The sequence below is a fragment of the Bactrocera latifrons genome, unplaced genomic scaffold, assembly GCF_001853355.1.
Source record: "Bactrocera latifrons isolate USDA-ARS-PBARC rearing strain unplaced genomic scaffold, ASM185335v1 scaffold_19, whole genome shotgun sequence".
Lineage (NCBI taxonomy): Eukaryota > Metazoa > Arthropoda > Insecta > Diptera > Tephritidae > Bactrocera > Bactrocera latifrons.
Window position 1 is genome coordinate 612842 of NW_017535407.1, and position 24288 is coordinate 637129.

Below are 24288 nucleotides of genomic sequence, written 5' to 3' on the forward strand. Positions count from 1 at the left end.
ATTGGCGCCACGTAGCGAAAAGAAGAAACGACTGGCGCGCTGTTGTTAACTCGGCTATAATCGCGTAAGCGGTGACTACGCCAATCAAGAAGAAGAAGAAGGAAAACGACTTATGTGACAAGATATCTTCACCAAATTCGGCATGGATAATTTTCAAAAGTAATAACACAATATTCGAAGAAATTGATTAGATCGTACTACGATTGCATGTAATTGTCATACAAACCGTTAGATCAGAATCAAGTGCTTGTATGGGAACCTTTTCCATTTTGGGGGTATTTTCATGAAATTTGGTAAGAAAGGCAATAATCTAATCTTACCAGAATTTGTTTAGATCGGATCACTATATCAGATGGTTGTCTTGTAAGAGGAGCCTTTTGTATTTTTCAAAGATATTATAGCTTCGGCTCTCCTAAAGTTACCGTTCTTTCTTGTTTTATTAATTCAATTGAAGCTTGTATTTGAAAATTCATTAAATATTTCGTATTTGATTAATTAATAAATTTTAATTTTTTTTCTATTTTAGGATATATATTAGGAAATAATTATTTAAATTTTGGTTGCAATTTTTTGGATTGAATTTATATATTCACAAAACTTTTATTTACGTTTCTGAGCTAACCACTAAAAATCTTTCAATCACAAATATTGTTAATATTTTTTTTATTTCATTATAATTAATTTGAATTTTTTTATTTTAGAAAACATATATTATAGTATATCAAAAAATCATTTTCGAAAATTTTTTATGAAATTTTTTTGGATTGAATCATAAATACGAAAAAAAAAATTTCTAATACAAGCCGTAAATATGAGTAAGAAAATAACCGTTATACATGTATACTTTACATGCATAACTGCATAAACCAGCCTACAAAAGTTTTGCACTCAAAGCCCTATGCGGCTTTAGAAGTCAATGAACAGCTGCGCTAAGGTTTTTAAAACAACAACAAAAACTAAAAACGTTTATTGGCGAATGGTTAGCGCACAAAATTTGCATTTCTGCGCGAAAAGWTTATATAGATATGCATACATACATATGTATATGTATTAAATTTTGTTTGTTCCTTTTTTCTCATATTTTGCTATCAGTAATAACTATGGTTGGCCGCTGACCAACAAAAAAAGCTATATTTTCTTTCACTACCTTTTCTACTGCACATATTTTTATACATAAACACATACATGTATACATATATTTACATATATTTACATATATACGTACATATATATATATAGTTTTCTTACTTGACTGTTGTTTGATGCATTTCCAACTCTCTCGCCGCTTTGATTATGTGCTTGGCATAAACTTGGCATGTCATGCGTTTAAAATATGCCATTAAGCCAGCCAACAATTCAAACAACAATGGAAAAGCGAAAAAGAGGTCAATTGCCGGGAATTAAATTCTCTTTTTATGTATACAAAACAATATTTTATGTGGTTTTCTTATGGTGATTTTATTGCCAGCTCTTTGTTGTTGTTATTTTATGCTCAGTTGTATTTTTGATTTATGTGTATATTCTTTTTGTGAACATATGTTTCATACACACACACATGTATATCATATATACGTATTTATACACAAACACATACACAGCATAACTACAAGCTTTAATGATCTGTTGCGTCGCTGCACAAACGTCAGCCATCTGGACGCGCCGCAAGTCAGGCGGGCAGGCGGACAGATAGACGGACGTGCGCCAGTTAATGCATTTGATGCGTTAAGTTGAAAAGTTTTCACCAAATGCAATTTCGAACAATAAAATAAGCATCTAAACCGACAGTTTTATGCTCGAGTGTGTGTATGTGTTTGTGTGTGTGTGTCTGTAGTTGTGTTTGTGGGTAGAATTTGTAGAAAATCGTTTTTAGCTCTTAGCATGCTAGCCGAAATATTTCCACGTCATGGTGTGATGCATGCTTAGTTAGCTGCTATAATCATGTAACGGTATTCCTCTTTCTAAAATGCTGCTGTCGGCTATGCAACCGTGCATATGTACATATGGACATACATACGACTACAAACGGCTAAGTGAAATTTCGAATTGTGTAAAAACTGTTAAAATGTAGGAAATTAGTAATTATCTGCCAACTACCGGGAATCGCTTTAGACTTTCCATTAATCAGCGCTGAGGTTTTATGCCGAATCGGTTAAATAAACGCTTCTGGTGGTGTAAATTGACTTTCAAGCTCTATAAATCGTAAAGATCAGGTGAAATGTATTATATGTACTTGTTGAGTGAGTGAGGGTAAAGAGGAAAGGTAAGAGAAAAAAGTTGAAGTAATTCCTATAAAGTAAACGTGTGCAGTTAGTTTTGTTTTGCATTTATTCTAAGTGTTTTATTAAATACAAATACAAAGTTGATATATTATATAAAAGCCTATATTCGAATGTAATAAAATTATAAAAAAAAACTTAAAAAAATAGGCGGTAAAATATAGGCGATTTAAAAATTATATAAAAAAAGTGTTTCCTTGTAATTTAGAAAAAAATTAATCGATTAAAAAATATCTACATATTTCAAAAATATTTTTAAAAAGTTAGTCTTTACAATTCGAATATAAATTAACCTACAATTAAAATTATGTAAAAAATTTGCTTCATATAATTTGGATAAAAAATCGTTCAATAAAATCGATATACTTAGAACAAAAATATTCAATACATTTCAAAATTATCTAAAAAATGTGGTATATATAATTTGACATAAAAATTAGTCGATACATTTTAAAAAATATTTTTCAAAAAAGTATCGATAAATTTCAATATTATTAAAAATTTGATACATATAATTTAAAACAAAAATTATTCGAAATATTTTAACAATTTTATATAATATATGTAATTTAGAAAAAAATAAAACGATACATTTTAAAAGCATTTTTAAAAAGGTTTCTCTATACAATTAGAATATAAATTAGCCTATAGTTAAATCTACGTAAACAATTTGACCCATACAGTTTAAAAAAATATTATCGATAATTTTTAAAATAATTTAAAAAATTCCATACTACTTTGAACAAAACTATTCGGTACATTTCAAAATTATCTATTAAATGTGGTCCACATAATTTGGGTACAAAATAAATCGATAAATTTTAGAATGATGTAAAAAATGTGGTGCATATAATTTTGAACAAATTTAAATTTCAAAATTATTTTAAAAAAATTTTAAAAACTAAAATTAATCTATAAATATCATAATTATTTAAAAAATATTGTCATACCACTTAGAACATAAAAATGCACACATTTCAAAATTATCTAAAAATTATGGTCCAAAAATTTTGGGAAGAAAATTTATAGATAAATTTTAAAATATCTAAAAAATGTGGTCCATATAATGTAAAGAAAAATTAATCGATATATTTTAAAAATATTTTAAAAAAATTTCTAAAGCAAATATTAATCGATTTATTTTAAGTCCATGTAAACCATTTTATGTATATAATTGAGATCGAAAATTTATCAATATATATGAATAATAATTACTTAGATATGTATATGTATAATTTATTATAAAAGTTAATCGAATATTTCATAATTATTATAAAATGTAGGCTTTTAAAAAAAAAATTAATCGATACATTTCAAACGTATCTAAAAAATGTGGTCCATATAATTTAAAACAAAAATAAATCTATATGTTTCAAAAATATTTTAAAAAATTCTAAAACTAAAATTTATCGATACATTTTAATATCATGTAAAGCACTTGGTCTACATATAATACATTATTTCGATCAAAAATTTTTCGATAAAGTAAATAATTACTTAAGGGTGTTGTCTATATAATTCGGCATAGAAAACGTTAATTGATATAGTCCATAAATATTTAAAAAAAAATTGGCTTATATAATTAAGAACAAAATTAATCGATATTTTTCAAAATTATTTTTAAAAATATGGCCCATATAATTTACTACAAATATAATTCGTTGCATTTAAAATCATCTAAAAAGTTTTGAAAAAAATCGAAAACACTAATGGATATAATTCAAGATAAAAAATGTATCAATATATTTTGTAATTGCTTAAGAAAGTTGGTTTAAATAATTTATAAGTAGAATTTATCGGTTTATTTCGAAATCACTTAAGCATTTGGGCTATATATGTACATAATTTAGATCTATCAATAAAAATTTTAATTATGGACTTCCACCAAAACAATTATGAACTTTTCAGGGTCTGGACCTATCCTGACAATAGTAGTAGTCGTCTTCGTGTCAGCATGCTTTAGCGAGCAGCGAATCGAATAAACTTTATCAAACGTCCTCGTCGTAAAAACCGCCTTGTTTACTAAAATAAACATGTGAACGAGTAACCGTTGATTGATCCAATTTTTATGGATACATTTTGATATAAATAAAGAAAAAGTCAAATTCTTTCGAATAATATCATTGTGAGCAACGAATTAATACTTCGTTGGTGGACTGAAGTACTACTACATATTATACGCATACAAAATGCAATCCTACTGATTTATCACTTCATTGGCAGTCTAAGGCACAATTTGATCAATGATCTCAAACATCATAGACTATAGATCAATATTTTCTCATATATACTATACATACATCTCAATTATTCATCATTATAAAAATAATCAAATTATTAACATTTTTGTTTCTTCTTCTGATACAATTTGATATCCCGTTGCTATTTTTATTTAACCGATAGCGAGTTAAAAAACTCAAAAACCATTATGGGGGTCTGACGCCACAGGTAGTCGCCAACACAAGGTCGCTAAACAGCCGGAATACTTTGTATGCGGTAAACTTTAGCTAATACTTGACTTAGACATGAGTCACTAGAGTGACTAAATAGTGTCAGTCATCATTTAGCACGTTTTACAAAAGCGCCAAAAAAAAACACTAAAAATGCATTAAGAAACAACAACAATGCTGCAAAACGAAGCAGTATCGTTTTACACATTTGCGAGAAGTTCTCTTGCTGTTTCTGGGTTACACCTTTTTATTTACATATATAGCTATGCATGGAGTATACATATTTACATACCCAAATGTCAGGAGTACTGTCATTTCTAAGCCTTTATTTGCCAATATCTACAAGCTCACAGCTTAAAATAGTCGAAAAGCACTTTGGCATAACAACACGAAGCCATCAAGTCAAGCCAAGAATTTATGTAAAATACCGGCGACAAACATATGTACAATGTGTAGCCTACACACACCTTAGATCAGACAGGTAAGACGCTTTGATTGCCCACAATAACAAAGTGAGAAGCACCGCTCAATTCTCGAAATGTATTTATCAGAAAATGCGAAGAAAACGGCGTGGAGTGAACGACATTGTTGTCGCAAATGTTGCGAGTAGTGGTAGTTGGCGCTCTCTTTCGATTGAGCGCTCAAGATAAAGGCTGAGCATGGCTTGCTGTCATCAAAACACACTTGAAAAGCTAGAAACATTGACAGCTGCGCATGGGAAATGTTTGGAATTTAGCGCGCTCCGGCGCTTTCCAATAACGTAATCTGTATGCGTAGTTTTATGGGTGAGCGCTGTTGATCTGACAAGATCAGCTAAGCGATCAATAGAATCGAGAGCGCGAACGTTGTTGCCATATTACTTTTTCATTGAAATTGTTGTTGATAGAAAACTAAATAGTATTTAATGGCAACTTATTTATAATGATTCAAAATGGTCAACTCTCAGTTGGTACGATGTGGAGGTCTCTAATTTTATATAACGGAATTAAGAAAAGCTAGTTGAAATTAAAAGAAATATAATTATGTGAATTTTTGTCTTCTGTTTTTAAATGTCAACGTCGCTCTGTACGAAACGTCAGAGGATCTATAAAATTAGAATGTACCGTTTTTTCATGACAATAGACTTGATGTTGCCCCACAGTAAATAGTCGACTGACTGGGCCGTTTCGTTCATCAAACGTGGTTTTCAATGAATCGATTGTGAGATTCGCTGTGTGGCTGGTGGTGCCGTCGTGTTGAAACCAGATATTGTCCAACTCCATATCATCCAATTCGGCCAAAAATATTCGGTTATCATTGAGCGGTAGCCATTCCCATTCACAGTAAGTGCCGGTCGTGATCATCGCGGAAGAAGTACGGTCCAATTCGGGATTGGAGTACCTATGAGTTACTACCTGACCAATAACGCACATATTGGTTATAGACGATGCCACTGAGCCAGAAATCAGTCTCATCGCTGAAGATGTTTTTTCGATGAAAATCCGGATCATTTTCAAGTTGTTGCTCAGCCCAATTTACGAACATACAACGATTCTGGTGGTCAACCAGTCACAGTTCTTGATCAATTTGATTTGATCTTGTAAGGATGTCGGTTAAGATCATTTCGCAAAATCCGCCACAATGACGTCACAGAGATGCTTAACGCTTGAGAATGACGTATGGGACTGATTTGAGTATTCCTCAATTGATGCGCTATTGGCAGCAATATTCTCAACACTTTGTCTGACTGGTACCGGAACATTTTGTACTGTGCCTGTGGATTTAAACTTTTCCACTAAACGCTCAATTGTTGATCTGACAGAACGATTATGACGACCCTAAATTGGATGTAGCGCTTTTAAAGTTAAGGCCACTGACTCCGAATTTTGGTAGTAAATTTTAATAATTGAATTATATATTCTTCCATGATAAAATGGCAAACCTTATTGACGAGAATTGTCGAAAGAGCGGGATAAAATGTGGCGTCGTTTGCTGTCCATATTGGTATGCTTTTGTAGCGTTCCTATTGAAAACCTCGTTAGCTGTCATACAAAGGAGCCAATCAAAATCAAGTACTTTTATTGGATTATTCTTTTTCCTACTGCGCCTTAATTTGAGAAATTTCAGTGATACGAGTCACTATATTGAGAATAAGAAACAGTTGGTCGCGGTTCATTTTCGTAGGATCTGGAGTTCCTTTCGGCAAAGTTCCAGGATTCCAAAATTATTTCAACTTTTAACCATTGACAAATGTATGACTGTCCCTGTCCGATTTATACTTCGTGTTTATGCATAAAAAACTTTGCTGAGTATGCTATATTTTGAAAGTATTAATTGTATATATCAATATATATTCTATATATACACAAAATTTCGAGGTCTCAAGTCCAGTACGCATATTATGAGTTCTTTTACCAGGTCAAGTTCAATGTTTAAAGCGGAAAAGTTTCAGAAAGGTTGTGTCATATATTTTATTTCCGCTCCATGTTTCCTGTTGAAAGTGAGAATGTTTTTCATCCATCTGACTAGATGTTAATGTTAGCAGTGATGTTTTAAAGATCCATAGGTAAGGCTTATTCTATAACACATTAGAATTTATAGCCCCAGCCGCTTATTTAATATATTCTGAGTTCTTTAACTGGGTCAAGTTCGAAAAATATATAATCATGGAATTGTAGTTCTCAAGCCGGATATTAGATAAATTCATACGAAGTGCAACAAATCTATTACCAAAAATTATGTACATATATCATAAATTGGTTAGATTGATATATACATATGTATAACTTGGGATCTGGTTGCAAACCTTCTCATTCTGAAGCCGAAAAATTGAAAACCGTAATTAATAAATACACTCTAAGTTATCGTAAAAAGAATTATAAATTTAATACCAAAATTTGTAACTGTATGTACATATGTATATACACACATATTGTATATATCATAGTAGGTTGTCAAAAAAACGTTTTCGTTCTGGTGTAGAGGTGGTCGAAGGTGCGCCACGCTCCGGAAAGCCTGTCGTCGAAAATTGCGAAAAAATCGCTGAATTGGTCTAAATAGACCGACATAGTAGCAGCCGTAGCATCGGTCAAGAGCTGGGCATGAGTTTTATTTTTTTTTYTTTATGAACAATTGAAAATTAAATAAAAATACCGCAAGACTTTTTTGACAACCTAATATGTGTTCCTATACATATATTTTCTTACCCATACATATCGACAAAAATTGACTCCAGCCAAGCTTGAGAAATTCGTAGTCATTCGCTTTGGCGCCTTCAATAACACAAAAGCCGGTTATTTAGTTGCACCACGGACTTTGGGTGGGTGGCACATACATTTATGAATTTAAGCCATAGGTGAGTGTGTTGATGATGGCTCTTTGTAAACCCATTAATGCCAAGATTGCTAGCGCTGCGACTACAACTACAACTCCAACGAGTTATGGTATTTATAGTATGTCTAAACAAACTTCTCTTTCAAGTCTTGTTTGCACATAAATCTGATAGGTGAATTAATAAACAAAACAAAAGTATCGCATTCCCAGCGGTTGTACAGTGGGGCGTTTCTGAAAGGTGTTTAGTAAAAACTGATAAAATCAGAAAGTTGAAAAACAAGGAAAAGTTGAACAGTTGATTGCCAAGAACTGCAGATGAAAATGTATTTTGGAAGTGCTGGCCAACATTTGTGGTCTAGAGAACATAAGTGGTCAAAACTCATTCAGAGCTGATAAGTAAAACTTCCGAAATTCATTTTCATTATTTCATTTGAAAATATGGAGTCAATAATATAAACATATGTACTTAGATGTGTATCTTGTTTTGTCACAAAATCAACCAATCTCCTGCCACTGTGCACCCCATCGGCCTGTCGCTTTGTTGTGGGAAGTGGCGTTGAAAATCCAAACAAAGCAGCCAACTGCTGTCACAATCACTAACATTTTTTATTTCACATTCATACATATTTTACTACTTCATTTTTTGCGTGCAACTACTAAATTTGTTTGTTGTCCGTTTTGGCCAAAGCCAATTCGAGGTTGAATGCACACGGGCTGTCCGCTTGTGGTCGCGATCTCGCCGGTACATCATAAATGCTTGAATTGAACATAAAATTGAATTTTCGTGTAGGCGTTTATGTAGCATACAAGCACATTACGCATTGGACCAATACGGCAATGCAGAAAAAAAAATATTGAAAAAATAACAACAACAAAAATAAAATATACAAAATGAAGTAAGTAAAATACAAATAAGTTTGTGCTTTTTTAGATATTAAGCGGCAGTGTTAGAAATTTTTGTGTCTCGAAATATTCGAAACTGTTGTTCGAAATATTTAAAACTGATGTTCTTTTTAATAAAAAATTTATAAATAATTATAATTTTTGTGATTTCGCTTCTGCATCTCATTGTTGAGCTTGAAGGAGAAGTTTGAATTAAGTATGAACTAATTTTTTAATTATTAATTAAAATAAAGAACATGTATAATATCCTTAATCGTAACAACAGTGTTGCCACATAACTATAAATGTATAATTAACAATTATTTCTATTAAAATTACATGTCAGTATTAAAATTTATACATTTGGGAGCTGAATATAATATTTTTGAAGATATTTTTAATCCAATAAAAAATTAAATAGAGTTGCCATATGTGTTTACATTATTAAAAATAATTTAAACTCAATGAGAATATAAAAAATTACTTATTTCTTGTGGAATCTAAGACCTATGAAAGTATTTTCTGATATCAAAAATTAAACAGGGTTGCCATATGTGCTTAAATAATTAAAATTATTATTTAATGTGTAAGAGTATTAAAAAATGTTTACTCTTAGTGGAATCTACAGATTACTATGGTAGTTTCGCATTTCAAAAATTAAACATAGTTGCCATATTTTTTCATATTCCTGATTAAACAAACTTTTTTCATTGTTGAGTTTCAAAAAGTAGTTTACAATACTGCTGTGATACAAACATTAACATTTTTATTATAAGAAAAAAAAATAAGAAAATACTTTTAATCCTAAAACTGCAACTGTGTTGCCACATAACTATAGTTGTAGATGAAACCGCTTACAATTATAATTTTTTCTATTAGAATCATGATTACTAGCACAATCAAACTTTCTACATTTTGCCAGCCGATTACAATATTTGTGAAAATATTTTTATACCTAAAAAATAAAAAAGGTTGCCATATTTATTTGTTTGCATAAGTATTAGTAAAAATACTAAAAAATTAGATAAGACGATAAACATGTTTCGCTTTTCTAGCGGAATCTAAAATCTATTTTCGATTTTAATAATTAAACAAGGTTGCCAATTATTTTTAAATTTGTAATTGAAAATGTTTATTAATAAAGTTTTATGAAAATATGAAAGTCCGTATATCCAAAATAAATTAGTTTTTGAAATATCATTTACCCGGGGATTTTAATTACAATTTCCTGGTGCTTCTTGGTCATAATGTTTGTTTAGTTATTATCAGACTTTAAAAAGCAAACGGCGTTGCCACATGCAAATTTTTGCATTGCAACAGATAAAAATATAAATATTCTCTTTTCCAGCGAAATTTAAAATTTATTTGTCAATTTCCAAAATTAAGGTTACCATATTTTTTTTTAAATTGTAATTAAAAATATTTTTAAACACAAAATAAAATAGTTTTAAATAATGTTTTGTGAAAATATGAAGTCCGTGTAGTTTTTGAAGCCAATTACATAATATTTGACTTTGTTTTGGAATTTTAAAAATCAAACAGGGTTGCCATACATTTTAACACTTGTAATATATAATCTCATTTAGTTAAATCATAACATATTATTACAAGTTTTAGATTTAGTGCAGAAAATTAATTACATATAAGAGAGTATTTTGGGTAGGGTTGCCACAGAATTTAGGAAAAAATTATTTCTTATTAGAAAAGGAATGCAAATCCTACATGTTAGAATCATTTTTGTACAAAAACACAACATTTTTTTAACAACGAAAAATAAAAACAAATTATGTAACAGTAAGAGCCTGTATTATGAAATATTTTCTATGAAAGTCTGCCTCTCAAAGATACATATAATGAAATAGTTTAAAAATGGTGCTGCTTTGGAAAGAAAATATTTATGTATATATCAGAACGTAACAAATCCTTGCTGGTGAACTATAGCTAACACTATTTAACAAACCTGAAGGAAAAAATTGCGATTGATATGCTAAGAGGTCTATGGGGTATTTGAGATATCTTGATTATGAACTGAAGTTCAAAAATTTTCAATCCCGTACAAATATTATATTTTTGTCATTTTTGGTGGTTTTGGCTTGGGTTAAGAACCCAAAATTACCAAGAAACGGCCTCTAACATCACAATCGCAAATAGACTGTAAGCTAGTGTATTCGTTTTCGTGGACGGTTGACAAGTATATTCAAGCAAGTCACTGAGTTAAGCCATAGATACCTATATGGATCATACCTTTCATTTGAAAAAAAATTTTTTGTGCTATACTTGCTGAAGCTCTTGTAGCGACCCAGTACTGACGGCTGACCAATCTCAATGCATACTCACGACAGAAGGGTCTAAGTAATCGAAGTGGACCCGAATTTTTTTTCGTCTAAGCACTGTCAACTCGGCACCATTCTTCGAATTTATTTTAGGAATATTTTCTACTCTCCACTTAAAGCTGATGAACCTGTAGTGATTATAGTTCTACTGACTTGTGACAGTTTGGAATTAGGGGGTTACCTGTTTTGGATGAAGTGGCAGATCTCTTCAGGTTGCTCTTCGTCCCAAATGTGTGGATTTTATTTGTTTATATACAAAATGAGCCAGAAATGGGTCTTATCGTTGAACAAAATGTGGCTCGAAAACGATGGATCTTCTTGGAATTTTTCAAAACCCCTCAGAAAGGTCGAGCGGCTTCACTTAAGATCTCGACGTAAAAAGCTTTTGAAAAAAGTACCTTGGATAACCCGTTAAAATCAGTATCTAAGCATATTTAAATAAATTTGGGCAATCTATAGCTTTAAGACTTAGCGCTCTAACCATCGTTTGCTCTCTCTCTCTCTTTCTGTTTGCTCCCTCCACAAACTTCCTTTGCACACATAACACACATTGCTACACAGTTTATTTAGCTCAGGAAACAGTTACCGAATCAAACATGTTCAGTAGGCGGAAAGAAAATCACTGCCGCGCAACCACGCTCAACTGTTGCTTTCCACTTGCGAAAATTAAAACGGTAAATCAAAGCTTATAAAAGCGCATTGTGAAATTAATGCATTAACTATAAATTATGACTGTCTTTGTATATAATACTAACGGTTGTGTGCAGCTCATGCCAAAAGCTGAAAATTTATTTCATGATTAACTTCCGCCGTGCACAGGCGAAGCTAAGCTTATAGTTTTAGCGCGTTAGGTCGCACAAATCCGGCATTTGAACGCACAGCTGAGAATGCAGCTATACACAAATACATTTGTTCAGCTTTTATGTAGCTACTTACATGCGTTTATGTTTCAACTCGCATGAAATTATAGGAAGTGCGCCCACACGCACATAAATATACACATACATTCGTATATATATGAGCATATGTGTCCGTCTTAAGCGCCAAACGCGCGTTTGATGAAGTGGGAAGCGCTTGGCCCGTTAGCACTTGCAAGTGGTCAGTGTTTGTTGTGATTTTCCCATTGACTTTTGTGATCTTTCGTTTTCACTTTTATTATTTTTTCTTTGGCTTGAAGTGTTTTGTCATTCGGAGCCGTGTTTGGGCGTACACGTTTGCTGGTGCTTTTGCGGGGCCAAATAAAGCTCCATAATTGCACTCATGTATAGTTATATGTACATATGTGTTGTTGTATATGTCGCACCGGTTGCCGAGGTCATTCAATTGCGTTGAAGATTTAAATTGCGGACATTAATTTGACCGCCCACAATTATTTTCAAATTTAAGATAGACTTTTAAAAAAATTTCTCTTGAATAATTTGTGTGCGCAGCAGCCGCGAATGAATCGTCGGTCTTTTTTGGTAGCTGCAAGATGCCGTCAACATTTTCTGACAAAACCAAGAGCTACACTATTAGTAATAAATAAATTAATATAAAAATACACACTTGCCATTAAGAGTTTGGTGAAATCGGGCAATGAAATCCGCAGAGAATCGAGACTTTGTTAAAATCAAGTGAAAAAGTTTTGGAAAATTTTATTAGAAATAGTTAGAAATAATTCTTTCTTTAAGTTCATGCACTCATTGATGACGAAACATACAAAAAATATTAAAACATTACAAAAACAATTTTTATTGCCTAATAAACTGAGTGCCGATAATATTTGACTCGTATGAACCTGACTTTTAGCTGAGCTGGGTCAAGTGAAGGAATATTTTTTCTGAAAAGAGCGTGTACCACTTTATGAAAGCAGGATCATCTAAAAAAAAAATACCGCTGGATTTAATATTTCCTGTTTTTTCGAAAAGTTTTCCGATGTCTTAAGTCTATCACACTGGCATTTTTTTATATGAAATAGAATACATATATTATAATTTCTACTACAAAATATAACTATTCTTCTTGATGAAGCTCCTTGATTATTACACAATCTGTGTTGACTGCATAAGAGCACGACAAATTGAATCATCAAAAAAATCGAAGCCTTTTCCCGCTCAACTCCGTCGACCTCTTCGGGGATTGGTCTGGCTCTCGCCATAAATGTGTCAATTTTTATGGCAGATTCGTCGGCCAAGGTACCAGCGCTACTAACAAACTAGGAAACCTGCACGAATAACCTGTTGTTTTCATAAGGCTGGATTACTGAAACCAATACTGACCTTACGCTCCAACCGGAGTTAATAAAACTACTATAGCATGGAACAGTATTCATTTCTATTAGCTGCTGCTACTGCATTAAAAAATTTGTCGAGCTAGACACGCTCTATTTATTCTAATGCCAGTTCTTGTCAATGCCACCAATAAGTTTTAAATCACTGTACTATGTTAAATCCATACCGATTACTGATCATTTGGTTAGACGTCGTAAAAAATATGTAACTCTTCTTTTCTAATGCTCCTGCATTACTCCAAGACTGGAATCGAAGCGGGATTGTCCGCACAGGCTTTGCACTTTACACATCCCTCACAGGAAAAGTCTGGTCCAAAACGTGAAATTATCTACTCAGCGAAGTGTTCTCTCAATCAATTGGATAATGCGATGTGCGAGAAGTGGCAACGCCTTTTTGAAACCAAATCCCGCCGAGATCACGAGCTTCCACTTGAGGTATCAAACAGTCGGTTATTACGGCGCGATAACGGTCGCCGTTAACGTTTACGCTCTCACTGGTATCATTTTTGAGGAGATATGGACTAATTATTCTACCGGCTTCCAAACCACACCAAACTGTTGCCAGAAAGGTACTCAACACTGAAGAAAAATTTGGCTTAAAAACGTCGGATCTTCTTGGAACTTTTCAAGAGCCCATAGAACGGAACTATGTGGCTTGGGAAGGTCAAACGGTTTCAATTCTTGCACGAGCTATATTTTGTACTCTTCAATTCAAGATCTCGATATAAAGTGAAAGAGATCTCGACGTGCCAAGTCGTTCCATACGTAAATCCAAGTTACTGCGAACGGCGTTTAATCGACTCTCCACGGTCTTCGTGTAGACTCTCAGTATGGCTGGTATATTTTCTTCACTGCGTGCTGGACGTGATCTATTCAGTCGTATATTATCCAATAATGAATGCTGGGTCTCAAGATAGACGATGGTATTGCGATTAATCATAATTTGAACGAAGTACGCGAATTACCTTCTTTATAGAAAGTTAAGGCGTAAGTCTTACCATGATGCAATGCCAAATAATACTGAATGAAGATAACATGACAGCTTGACACCTCGACACAACTGACGCGCGATCTGTCCAAAAAATGATATTTAAAAAAATACCTCTACTACCTTTCTTTATTTCTAATATTTTTAAATTTATCAATGAAACTGCTTTAAACTCATAAGAACAATTTTCGGAAGTCGGAAAAACATGTATTGAATTAGAGCGTGTAGCATATAACGCTTAGGATATTATTATTATTCTTGTATATATTAAAAACAAAAAACACTAATCTCTGGCCATCTGTTCAAACAAACAAATGGTATTTGTAATTAAAATATTTTTGTAAAACGTTGAAAAGAATTGCTAGCAGACAGCATAACTTTCCCCAAGCACATTGGCGGCCGCCAGTCAGACGTGAATTCAAGGCCCAAGTTTAAAAACAGAGGCGTTCATGGCGAGCATAAACAAAATAAATTTCCTGAATGTTCTTCAAAATATATATGAGCCTACATTAGGGTGTTCTTTCTTTTTCCTTTTTTTTAATTTTGTGGATATATGTATTAAATATTTATATAATTTTACGGTGTAAATAAAAAATTTAATAGAATTTTCTAGTGCATCAACAAAATATGTAACCTTTATTTTCGATAATCCCGAACAAAGTTCTAAAAAAATAGTTTCAATGCCAATACTAAAAGGAAATAATTTCTTGAAGGATTGCCTGTCTATTTCGTTGCTAACTATGTCAAGAATATATGTATGTAATATAGCGTAATTGAGCAGTGTGAAAGGAGTGTCAACCTGCGGTTCTCAATATCAGAGCCCACTTGCCCACGCCTTGCCTACTCGCACTCTCTTGAAAATTCAGTGAAACACAAAACACAATCACAATCGATCATTAAGCATTTTCAGTTATTATCTGATTCGCATGACAACAAAAAACAGGTCGCAAAAAAAAAAAAACCAAGAAAAAATGTTAACTTCGGTTGCACCGAAGCTAAATACCCTTCACAGGTGCATTTATGTTAGTAACTATATGTTCAGTTTGTATGGAAGCTGGGTGTTACAAACTTTGTGACAAAATTAATATACCCTGTTCAGGGTATAAAAACTTTTAAAAATGCAATAAAAGTAATCAAAGTCGTGTGACCAATTATCGCACTTTAAGGTGATTTTCCATATCGGCGTGTGCTTAAAATAATTTTCAAGTGTGATTCACGCATTCAAATCAAATATTGAAATACGCAAAAGGCTTTAAGGTCAGCAAGTTCATTCGAAAGCGTTCACACCGGTGAGCAGCCGCTAGCCACTTGAATGCGCATTTCTACTCAAACAGCGCTAAAGATAAATTTCTATTTACATTTCCCTCTAATTTTCAGCATTTAGCATTATCGTGGCTTTTTCTAATCTTACAAATGGCAACAGTTTTGTGCCACTTAATTTTAGCACAACAAACAACATTTGTTTGCCACTTTTCGGTGCGCTCGCCAAGTGGCCTGTAGGAACAGCGAAGCGTTGAAAATTTTTATAATTATGACAAGCAATATTATAAGCGATCTACAGCGAGCTTTTATAATAAAGCGATGATCATTCAGTGAACAAAATACGTACCGTTACTTTTTCTTTCGTTTTTTTGCACTTAAACGTCGATAGTTCGGCTTTATAATATAATGGCTCAAGAGGGGTCTATGATGAATCATCTTCATCGTTTATAAATCAAGCAAACAATAAAGAGCTTTAGACTCCTTTTGAGCTATTGGCTTGACTATGGTGACTCTCCAACTTTTCGATATCATTTTTGTAGTACAATTTGTCCTTTGCTACAAAAAAAGTCCTCAGTTTCGGCGATCACTTTTTCAATCGACGAAAATTTCTTCCCAGCGAGCATCTTTTCAAAATCTGAGAACAGGAAATAGTCGCTGGGGCCAGGTTACGGAATACGGTGGTTGCAGAAGCCTTTCGGAGTTCAATTCGTGTACTTTTGCCATCGCATTCACTGGCTTGTGACAATTGGTGCATTGTCTTGGTGAAACAATGCTTTATTTTTCTTTAAAGACAGCCGTTTTTCGGTGAATTAGTTAATGAGGCGGTCCAATAACGCTATGAAATTTTTTGAAATTCTTCCATTCTCAAGTTGACAATAAAATGATTCCATGCGCATTTCAAAATATAGGCGCCATAACATTGTTGATTTTTTCACGCTTTAGAACGGGTTCATTGCGTGAATCCACTCGTTTAACTGTCGTTTTTACTTCGGTGCGAAATGACGAAGACAGGTTGCATCCATTGTTACATATCTATGCAAAACACCGGATTGGTTATTCTTTAGCGTCTCCAAACTTTGGTCCGCATCATTAACTCGGTCTTGTTTTTAGCCAAAAGTGAGCTCGCGCAGCACGCACTTTACACAGAGCTTCCTCATAACGAAATATTCATGATTGTAAATGTATATCCAATGTTCAGTTGATATCTTTGGAGTGCCTGCTGTTTCGAACAACTTCCCTTTACGGTCATCCAAAATTATATTGTGAACTTTTCTGATGTTTTCGTCGGTAAAAATCTCCTTTCGGCGGCCACTGCGTTACCGACTTCGGTGCTCATTTCGCCATGCCTAAACTTAGCATAACAATCTTTGATAGTTGATTTTTCTGGGGCACTGTCCGGAAACTCGTCATCAAGCCAAGTTTATACTTCAACTATATTTTTTCCATTCAGAAGACAATGCTTTATCAACTCGGGAAATTCCTTTTTATTATTTTTTTTCCCAAGAGCGAAAGTTGCTTCACTCAAAATCATATAACTCACAAACTAATGATTTGACTTGACAGCTGTCAAGCTATGGCGTGCCAAATGGACCCTGCATTTCTCTTTCACTGAATCACTTTTTCACCAAACCCGCTTTTTACAGAATATTTATTTTGAAAAAAATTTGAGAAATTGTGTAGAACACTATGCCCATTTCCCAGCAACAATTACTTTAGTGCTCTCAATTCCTACAGGGTCATTTCATAACCACAAGTGAATGGCCATTCATTTACATCGATATTTGTCTATACATACTTATACACCTTGTATGTATTTACACATTCATTGCCCTCGCTTGGCGCTATCATAGATTCTGTGATTCTGTGGTAAACAATTAGATAATGTTTACAAATTTGTTGCCAGCGAAAGAGACGCGCGCCATTCTGTCGGCTTGGCGCAGAATTTGTTGGGCGTTATGGTATTGACAAAGGCGCACGCCACAAATATGTAATTTGTTTACGTAGAAAATACTATTTTTTTTTTTTTGCTGTTACAGCTTTCCGCCGGAATTAATAAAAAATCATATAAATTATTTGCTTTGTTGGTGTAAGGTGATTTTTTAATAAAAATCAAGTTCGTTTTTCGACCAGCGATTTGGAGCATTTCTGGCACGTACTACATGGGGGCGATATATCTCTATGTAGTTGTGTATGCATGTTCAGTTGTAATTTTTGTGTGCAACATGCTGGAAACATTTTGTGTGTTCCAAATAACTAATTGAAATTTTTGAAATTCGAAATCATAAATACTTTCTCGCATACAAATTTAGACTCTTTAAATTTTTCGTTGATGTTGGAATGTGTGTCAGGAGAATTTACATAGAGTATAATTTTATTAACATTCCCCAAATGAACTCAAAATATGTAAATGCGTAAATTAAAAGTTTGTGCCAATTCTGAAATGTTAATAGTAAATTTTTTTGTTAAGTTCAGTATTCATTGGATTTTGGATTCTTATTTCATAGCGAATATATCTGAAAATTATTTATGTTTTTTTTTATTAATCCTTGATTACTCATACGACGTGTTGACTGACTGTCCACACCAGGAGTTTTGAAAAATAAATCGATATCGAATTAACCGAATACTAAAGATTTTGATCTTAATTCCATCAACGATTCAGAGTTCTCCGAAAACTTTTACATACACACATACATATGTAAGTATATCACTTTTTTTTCGATTATTAACAAAGGCAGATGTCGAATCAACCGTATAGTGGCTACGATAGTTTTCAGCGAATGACTTCAACGGACTCATGGCGAGTTTTCCAAAGAGAAATTTCCTGTTTCGAAACCAGAAAAGATCACTGGAAGCCAATTCTGACGAAAAGGGTGCCTGAGCGATGACTTTCATTTCCTGTTTGCTTAAACTCTTAGTCACAAGCATGCTAGATTATGACGACGCTTATCCATGAAGCTTCCGCACACAAATCCCATAATTTATGACGAATTGCATCACTGTTGACGCCTCAAAACTGCTTAACAGTATTCCTTATTGACCGTTTGACTCTACGGAACCAACACCTCGGTAATCAAAGGAAACATTTTAGCAATACTTTGATTTTTCATTGATTGACCATTAGTTAGATAAGAACGAATCATAATTGTAAATCTAAGTCTCGTCACCAAAAATGATTTGATTAATGAGTGACGCGTCCTCAGCTACGTTGTCAGGCAGCGCTTTTGCGACCTCTACTTGTCGTCGTTTTTGTTAAACATACAGGTCTTTTGGCATGAGTCTGGCATAGACACTTCATACCCAAAATATTAAACAAAATATGTTGATGATCCATAAGAGATGTTGAGATCCTTTTCTGTATCTCTGCTGCCCATACGACAATTTGCAAGCACTGTTTCTTTAACTTTCTCAACAGTTCTGTTTTCAAAGTTTAGAAAGACCAGTCCGTGTCAATTTTGATAAGAAGGCATATCATGTATAATCTATACATGCCCAGGTGTAGGCTTTCTGTCGACTGCAGTGATTTCCAATCGAATTTATTTGCCATAAAGGTAGCAGTAGATCTACTGCTCCGGAACGCAGCTTTCTCCAGAGTAATGACTATCCACACCAATAGTTAGGCATCAATACTAAGCTTGAGTTCGCTGACATTGGGCTCACGACAAGTGAAGGGAAGTCCAGATTCCTTACATATAACACCAAGCTATTATGTGATGACAATCGTTTGGGTACCTCTTATGGCAAGAAACTGTAAGACTACTGAACTTACTAAGGCAGGTACTCCATGACTGTGGAATGGGAATGGACAGAGCGTCGTTGGCTTCTTATGGATCAATAGTAAATTTCTGGATTGCAGCTAAGTAAGTTTCAGTCAACTACGAGCAGGTCTAGCGAACTTTTGACTCTCAACAAAGTTCACCTTTCAGTGGTTATAGGAGTTCTAACTGGTCATCGTCGGATTGAGATGTTACAGATACAGTTAGGTTCAGCGCTTTTTGCCCATAGCTGATGTCCAACTGCAGTGATTTTTTCATCTGGCTTCACAAAAGGCTGTACAAAACACTTTATGACCCCTTGCTTTTCTGAGAGATTAGTCATCTAACCTTACCGAACCTAAACAATTACAGATAATTAAGAGTTACTATTACATGTCATTGTTTATAATCAATATAAACTCTTTTCTAAGAACCATCCTCAAGTAGGTGTATATATGTAAAACCATTGCTGCTATTTTCTATAAACCGGAACACCCTAATGTTGGTATTTTGTCACAGTTGTATGGTTTTATAAATTATAATTACACATTCGAGGCGTAAATAATTTGGGCTCATGCCACTAAGTCAACGAATTTGTCGATAAAAAATTACATATGTATATATTTACTACTTTTATATACCGCTTAGTGTGACTGTGCAAGCGTGCTGGAGACCGCACGTTACGGTGCTTTTCACAAACCAATTATAATATTATTTGCTATAATTCATATTGCGCTAAAAAATAAAATCAAGTTAATAGCTTTGAGTTATTTCCCATTTCAGTGTTAACACACACACACACACCAATACAAACACATACAGCTGTAGGGAAAAACATATGTACGGACAAATGCTTTGGGCTTCATAGCTCAGTGCGCGGTAATGAGCTGAGTTAATTAGTAGCTGACATATAAAATTCATACCTGAACACACACAGCCATACACACATGAATTAACAGCTGAGAGAAGCAGAAGAAGCGACTAATATACGGAGTTTAATGAGAACCTGACAAAACGGGCCGATACGAGTCGATACAGTCGCGACATTATGGAAGTCTATGACGACAGGCCAGTGAGTGTCTACGACAATTTGAAAGCGACGCCGAACAACGTACACACAAGCACGCCGAAAGCCGTGAAGAGAGGCAACGACACAGTGCCGTCACCAGCCGCATCGCCATTGCCCACACGCAGAGCAACAGCAACAGCAGCAGCAGCAGCAGCAGCAACAACAACAACGGGCGGAACCACCGCAGCGAATAGAGCAACTAGCTCGCCCATTTACGCCGATATTGCATTCAAGTTTAATGACAACAACCAACAACTAAGAAATCTGCAGTCACAACAACAACAACACCTACAGCAACACAACCAACAACAGCAGCAGCAACAACAACAAACGCTTCCGCGCTTGACTCAGCAATACGTGCTGCAGTCGGCCGCGCAACCGGTGGCGTCAAACTTCACTGACCAAGCACCAACAACAACAGCCACAACACAACATTTTGCAACGAACACAACGCTGCCAACACAGAATAACAATAACAGCACTAACAACTACACTAACAGCAGTAATCAGCGTTTAATACAAGCGAACGCGTCGATTACATTGCCAGCCCAGGCCCCGGCTCCGGCTACGGCGCCCGCTTCCGCACTAACTGCCGCTCCAGCGCCAATCAAAGCTATAGCCACAGCAGCCATGTCAACAACGACAGCGGCGGCGTCTACGGTGGCAGCGCCTAGGAATGCAAGTCCGGCACAGCGGCCGCTTAGTCAACACTCGCAATCGGAACTATACGAAGCCAGTCAGAGTATAGCTGCGGTGAAAGCCGCATTAAATGATGCTAAATCGAAATTTTTCGGCTTAAACGGTTACGCTCAAGATCATCCACACAACAACACGTACACGGCTAATGAATCTCGACCGCTGCAGCAAAGAATCGCCGCCGCGCCACGCCCACTCATCGACAATCAATATCCAAAAGTACAAATCGTGACTACAGCCCCAACACCGCCGCCAAAGAGTCAACCCAAGTATCAGAATATACCGGAGAATAGCGCCATATTCCGCAATAACGTCGAGACGCCACCCGAATTGCCGCCAAAGCCATCAGGTGAGTTCATGTTTTGTCATCAAATTTTATGTTCAACTCTTTAACGCCGTTTAATTGTTACTAGTGGACGCTGCTGTGGTGCCGTCGAGAATGGTGGCCACAACTCCGCCCCCACAAACTGATGGCGCCGTGTCTACAACACCCAACTCAGCTGCGTTCTCAACTAGCTCAAGGCAATCGAACACGCCGTCACCATCACCATCAGCACCATCGGATGCAGCCAAGGTATCGTTGTCATCGTCACATGCAGCCTACAAGCAAATACCGCTAAATGATATCGACACTACGCAGCCATCACAAGTGAGTAAAAGAAACCGCATAGATCTACATACATACCATACTAGTGTAGTGTGTCTAATTATAGTTAGGAGCTCATATTTAAAATGTAGGTTCGAACCGGCAGTTTGATAAGCAGTATACTTTTTGATATCTTTACAATCTAGTTTTAAATACAACCCTGTTCATTTGAAGTTCAAGCAACAAATGTCACCAGTCATTGCTTCATGTGTGCTCAACTGGTAGTAGCAAAAGCAACAAGGTCTGGCGGAGATTTACATCTGGTACCACGAGAAGCAGTTAGCCCTCGGAGTTCGCTCCAATAAGCTCATTGGGTTTGGCCCTTTGGGGATGTTTATGGTGGCTGCGGCTTAATCCAAACTGTTTGCTCATTTAAACTAATCTAATCCAAACTCGTAGGTACGTTTTCCGAATTCAATTCAAGGCCTTCAAAATCAATTCAATCGAAAATTTAATTTAAAAACTACTTTAGAAAATAAAATAGTTTTGTTGTACTTTGTGGAGGATAGTTTATCTGAGAACATAAGAAGTCATTGCCTTCCGCATTAAAACTTAGTCAGTTTACAACTTCACAAATGTGAAAAAATATGAAGGCATCTGAGGAATCATCATTTTCTAAATTTTATGCCGTATCGAAAGGTTTTTCCCATTTTTTGCAGTTTTGTGGACCGTACACCAGGCTCGCTTACATCGAGCATAGATTATGTTTTTAAAAATATACAAATCATTCTTATATATTAGGAGCAATTTAATGTTCCTTATCAATCCGCTTAGTAAATTGCATATCTATTGTTATTATAGCCTTCTATTCGCCAGATGTAATCCACTTTATTATCATCGTGTAAAATTCTTGAATGGTACGTCCACAATTCCGGCCGTTGTCGACGGTTGTTCTCACATAAATCTTTCAGTACGGGCAAATAGAACTCCTTATTGATCGTCTGTCTCTCCGGAACAAATCATGATGTACCAAACCACGATTATCGAAGAAATAAGAGCATTGCCTTGATTATTGGTTTCGGGTAATTTTTTCCTCCATTCCGATGTTTGTTGACTTATTTGCATGTCAAACTCATAAGCTGATGTCGCATTGGCAATTATAATGCTCTCTATGAATGTGAGATCGGAATTCGCACGATCAAGCAATACCAAGCAAGAGCATGTTTCATATCCAAAATATATACCAAACCCACTCAAAATGCCTCGCAAGCTATCTCGAACTCTCTTGCCATCTCTCTAATATTTGCCTGACGATTTTTCAGTACCACATCCTTCTCTTTTGAAATGTCAGGAGGTCTAAGGTGTTACAGAACGTGGCATGTTTTCAACGATCCGTTGACCATATTTGAAGGCTTTTCCAACATTCACAATGATTCTAAACAATTGTTTATAAATACAAAATTTATGACGAATTCTTTATTCGATATTTTTATTTATTCTAAAAAAAAAAAACGCAATGTACTACTGAGGTGTACCGAGCAGCTGCTGTAAGCACACTGTTTGACAGATCGCTCTCATATGTGGCCATATGTGTGTGGACCAACTTACCCATTTACCTAGGAAATTTAATTACAATTTCCGTGTGCTTTTTTAGTCATAATATATAAATAAATCAAAGTAAATAATTGTACTCTATACTATATTGATAAATTGCTTTTATTAAGTGTATTAATAATTGTGGAAAATATATTAAATCAATCGCGAAATTATTCTATTTCATCGAGTCTTTTAACCGACGCTATGAAAATTCCCACATTATTTATATTTTAATTGAATAAAAACATTAAGTTTTATAAATGCTTGGGTATAATGTATGCTAACAAATACAATTTAAATAATTATTATTAACAAGTAAGGAAGGCTAAGTTCGGGTGTCACCGAACATTTTATACTCTCGCATACTCAAGCTACAGCTTGTACGGACGGATAGACAGACATCCGAATTTCAACTTTGCTCATCACTCTGATCACTTTGGTATATGTAACCATATATCTGACGATATTTCCCGTTATTAGAAACTTTATTGTGAGAGTATAAAAACGATGCCCTCTGAATTACATGAAAATATCTGAGAGATTTACCGATATTATCGGTGAAAAATTAGGTAAGGTAAGGTTAGGCACTGAGTTTTTCGTGTGCGATATCAGGGACCTTGAAAAGTTATAGTCCGATTACGACAATTTTTCCACAAGGGATACCTCAGCTCAAATACCGCATTTGTGTAAAGTTTTATTCCGCTATCATCATTGGTTCCTAATGTATATGTTATACAGAGAAGGCATCAGACGGAATTCAAAATAGCGTTATAATGGAAGAAGGCGTGGTTGTGAACCGATTTCACCCATATT

The 24288-nt window shown here is 34.6% G+C and overlaps 1 protein-coding gene across 2 annotated transcripts in view; it reads left to right on the forward strand.

The window, feature by feature from the left end:
• Positions 1-24288, forward strand: part of LOC108967553 (ataxin-2 homolog) — a 40130-nt gene that overhangs the window by 7178 nt on the left and 8664 nt on the right. For both annotated transcript variants that reach the window (XM_018931046.1, XM_018931045.1), the window contains 2 exons: positions 20312-21642; positions 21707-21942. In XM_018931046.1, the coding sequence (XP_018786591.1) occupies positions 20577-21642; positions 21707-21942 (1302 nt within the window). In that variant the 5' untranslated portion in view covers positions 20312-20576. The remainder of the gene's footprint in view (positions 1-20311; positions 21643-21706; positions 21943-24288) is intronic.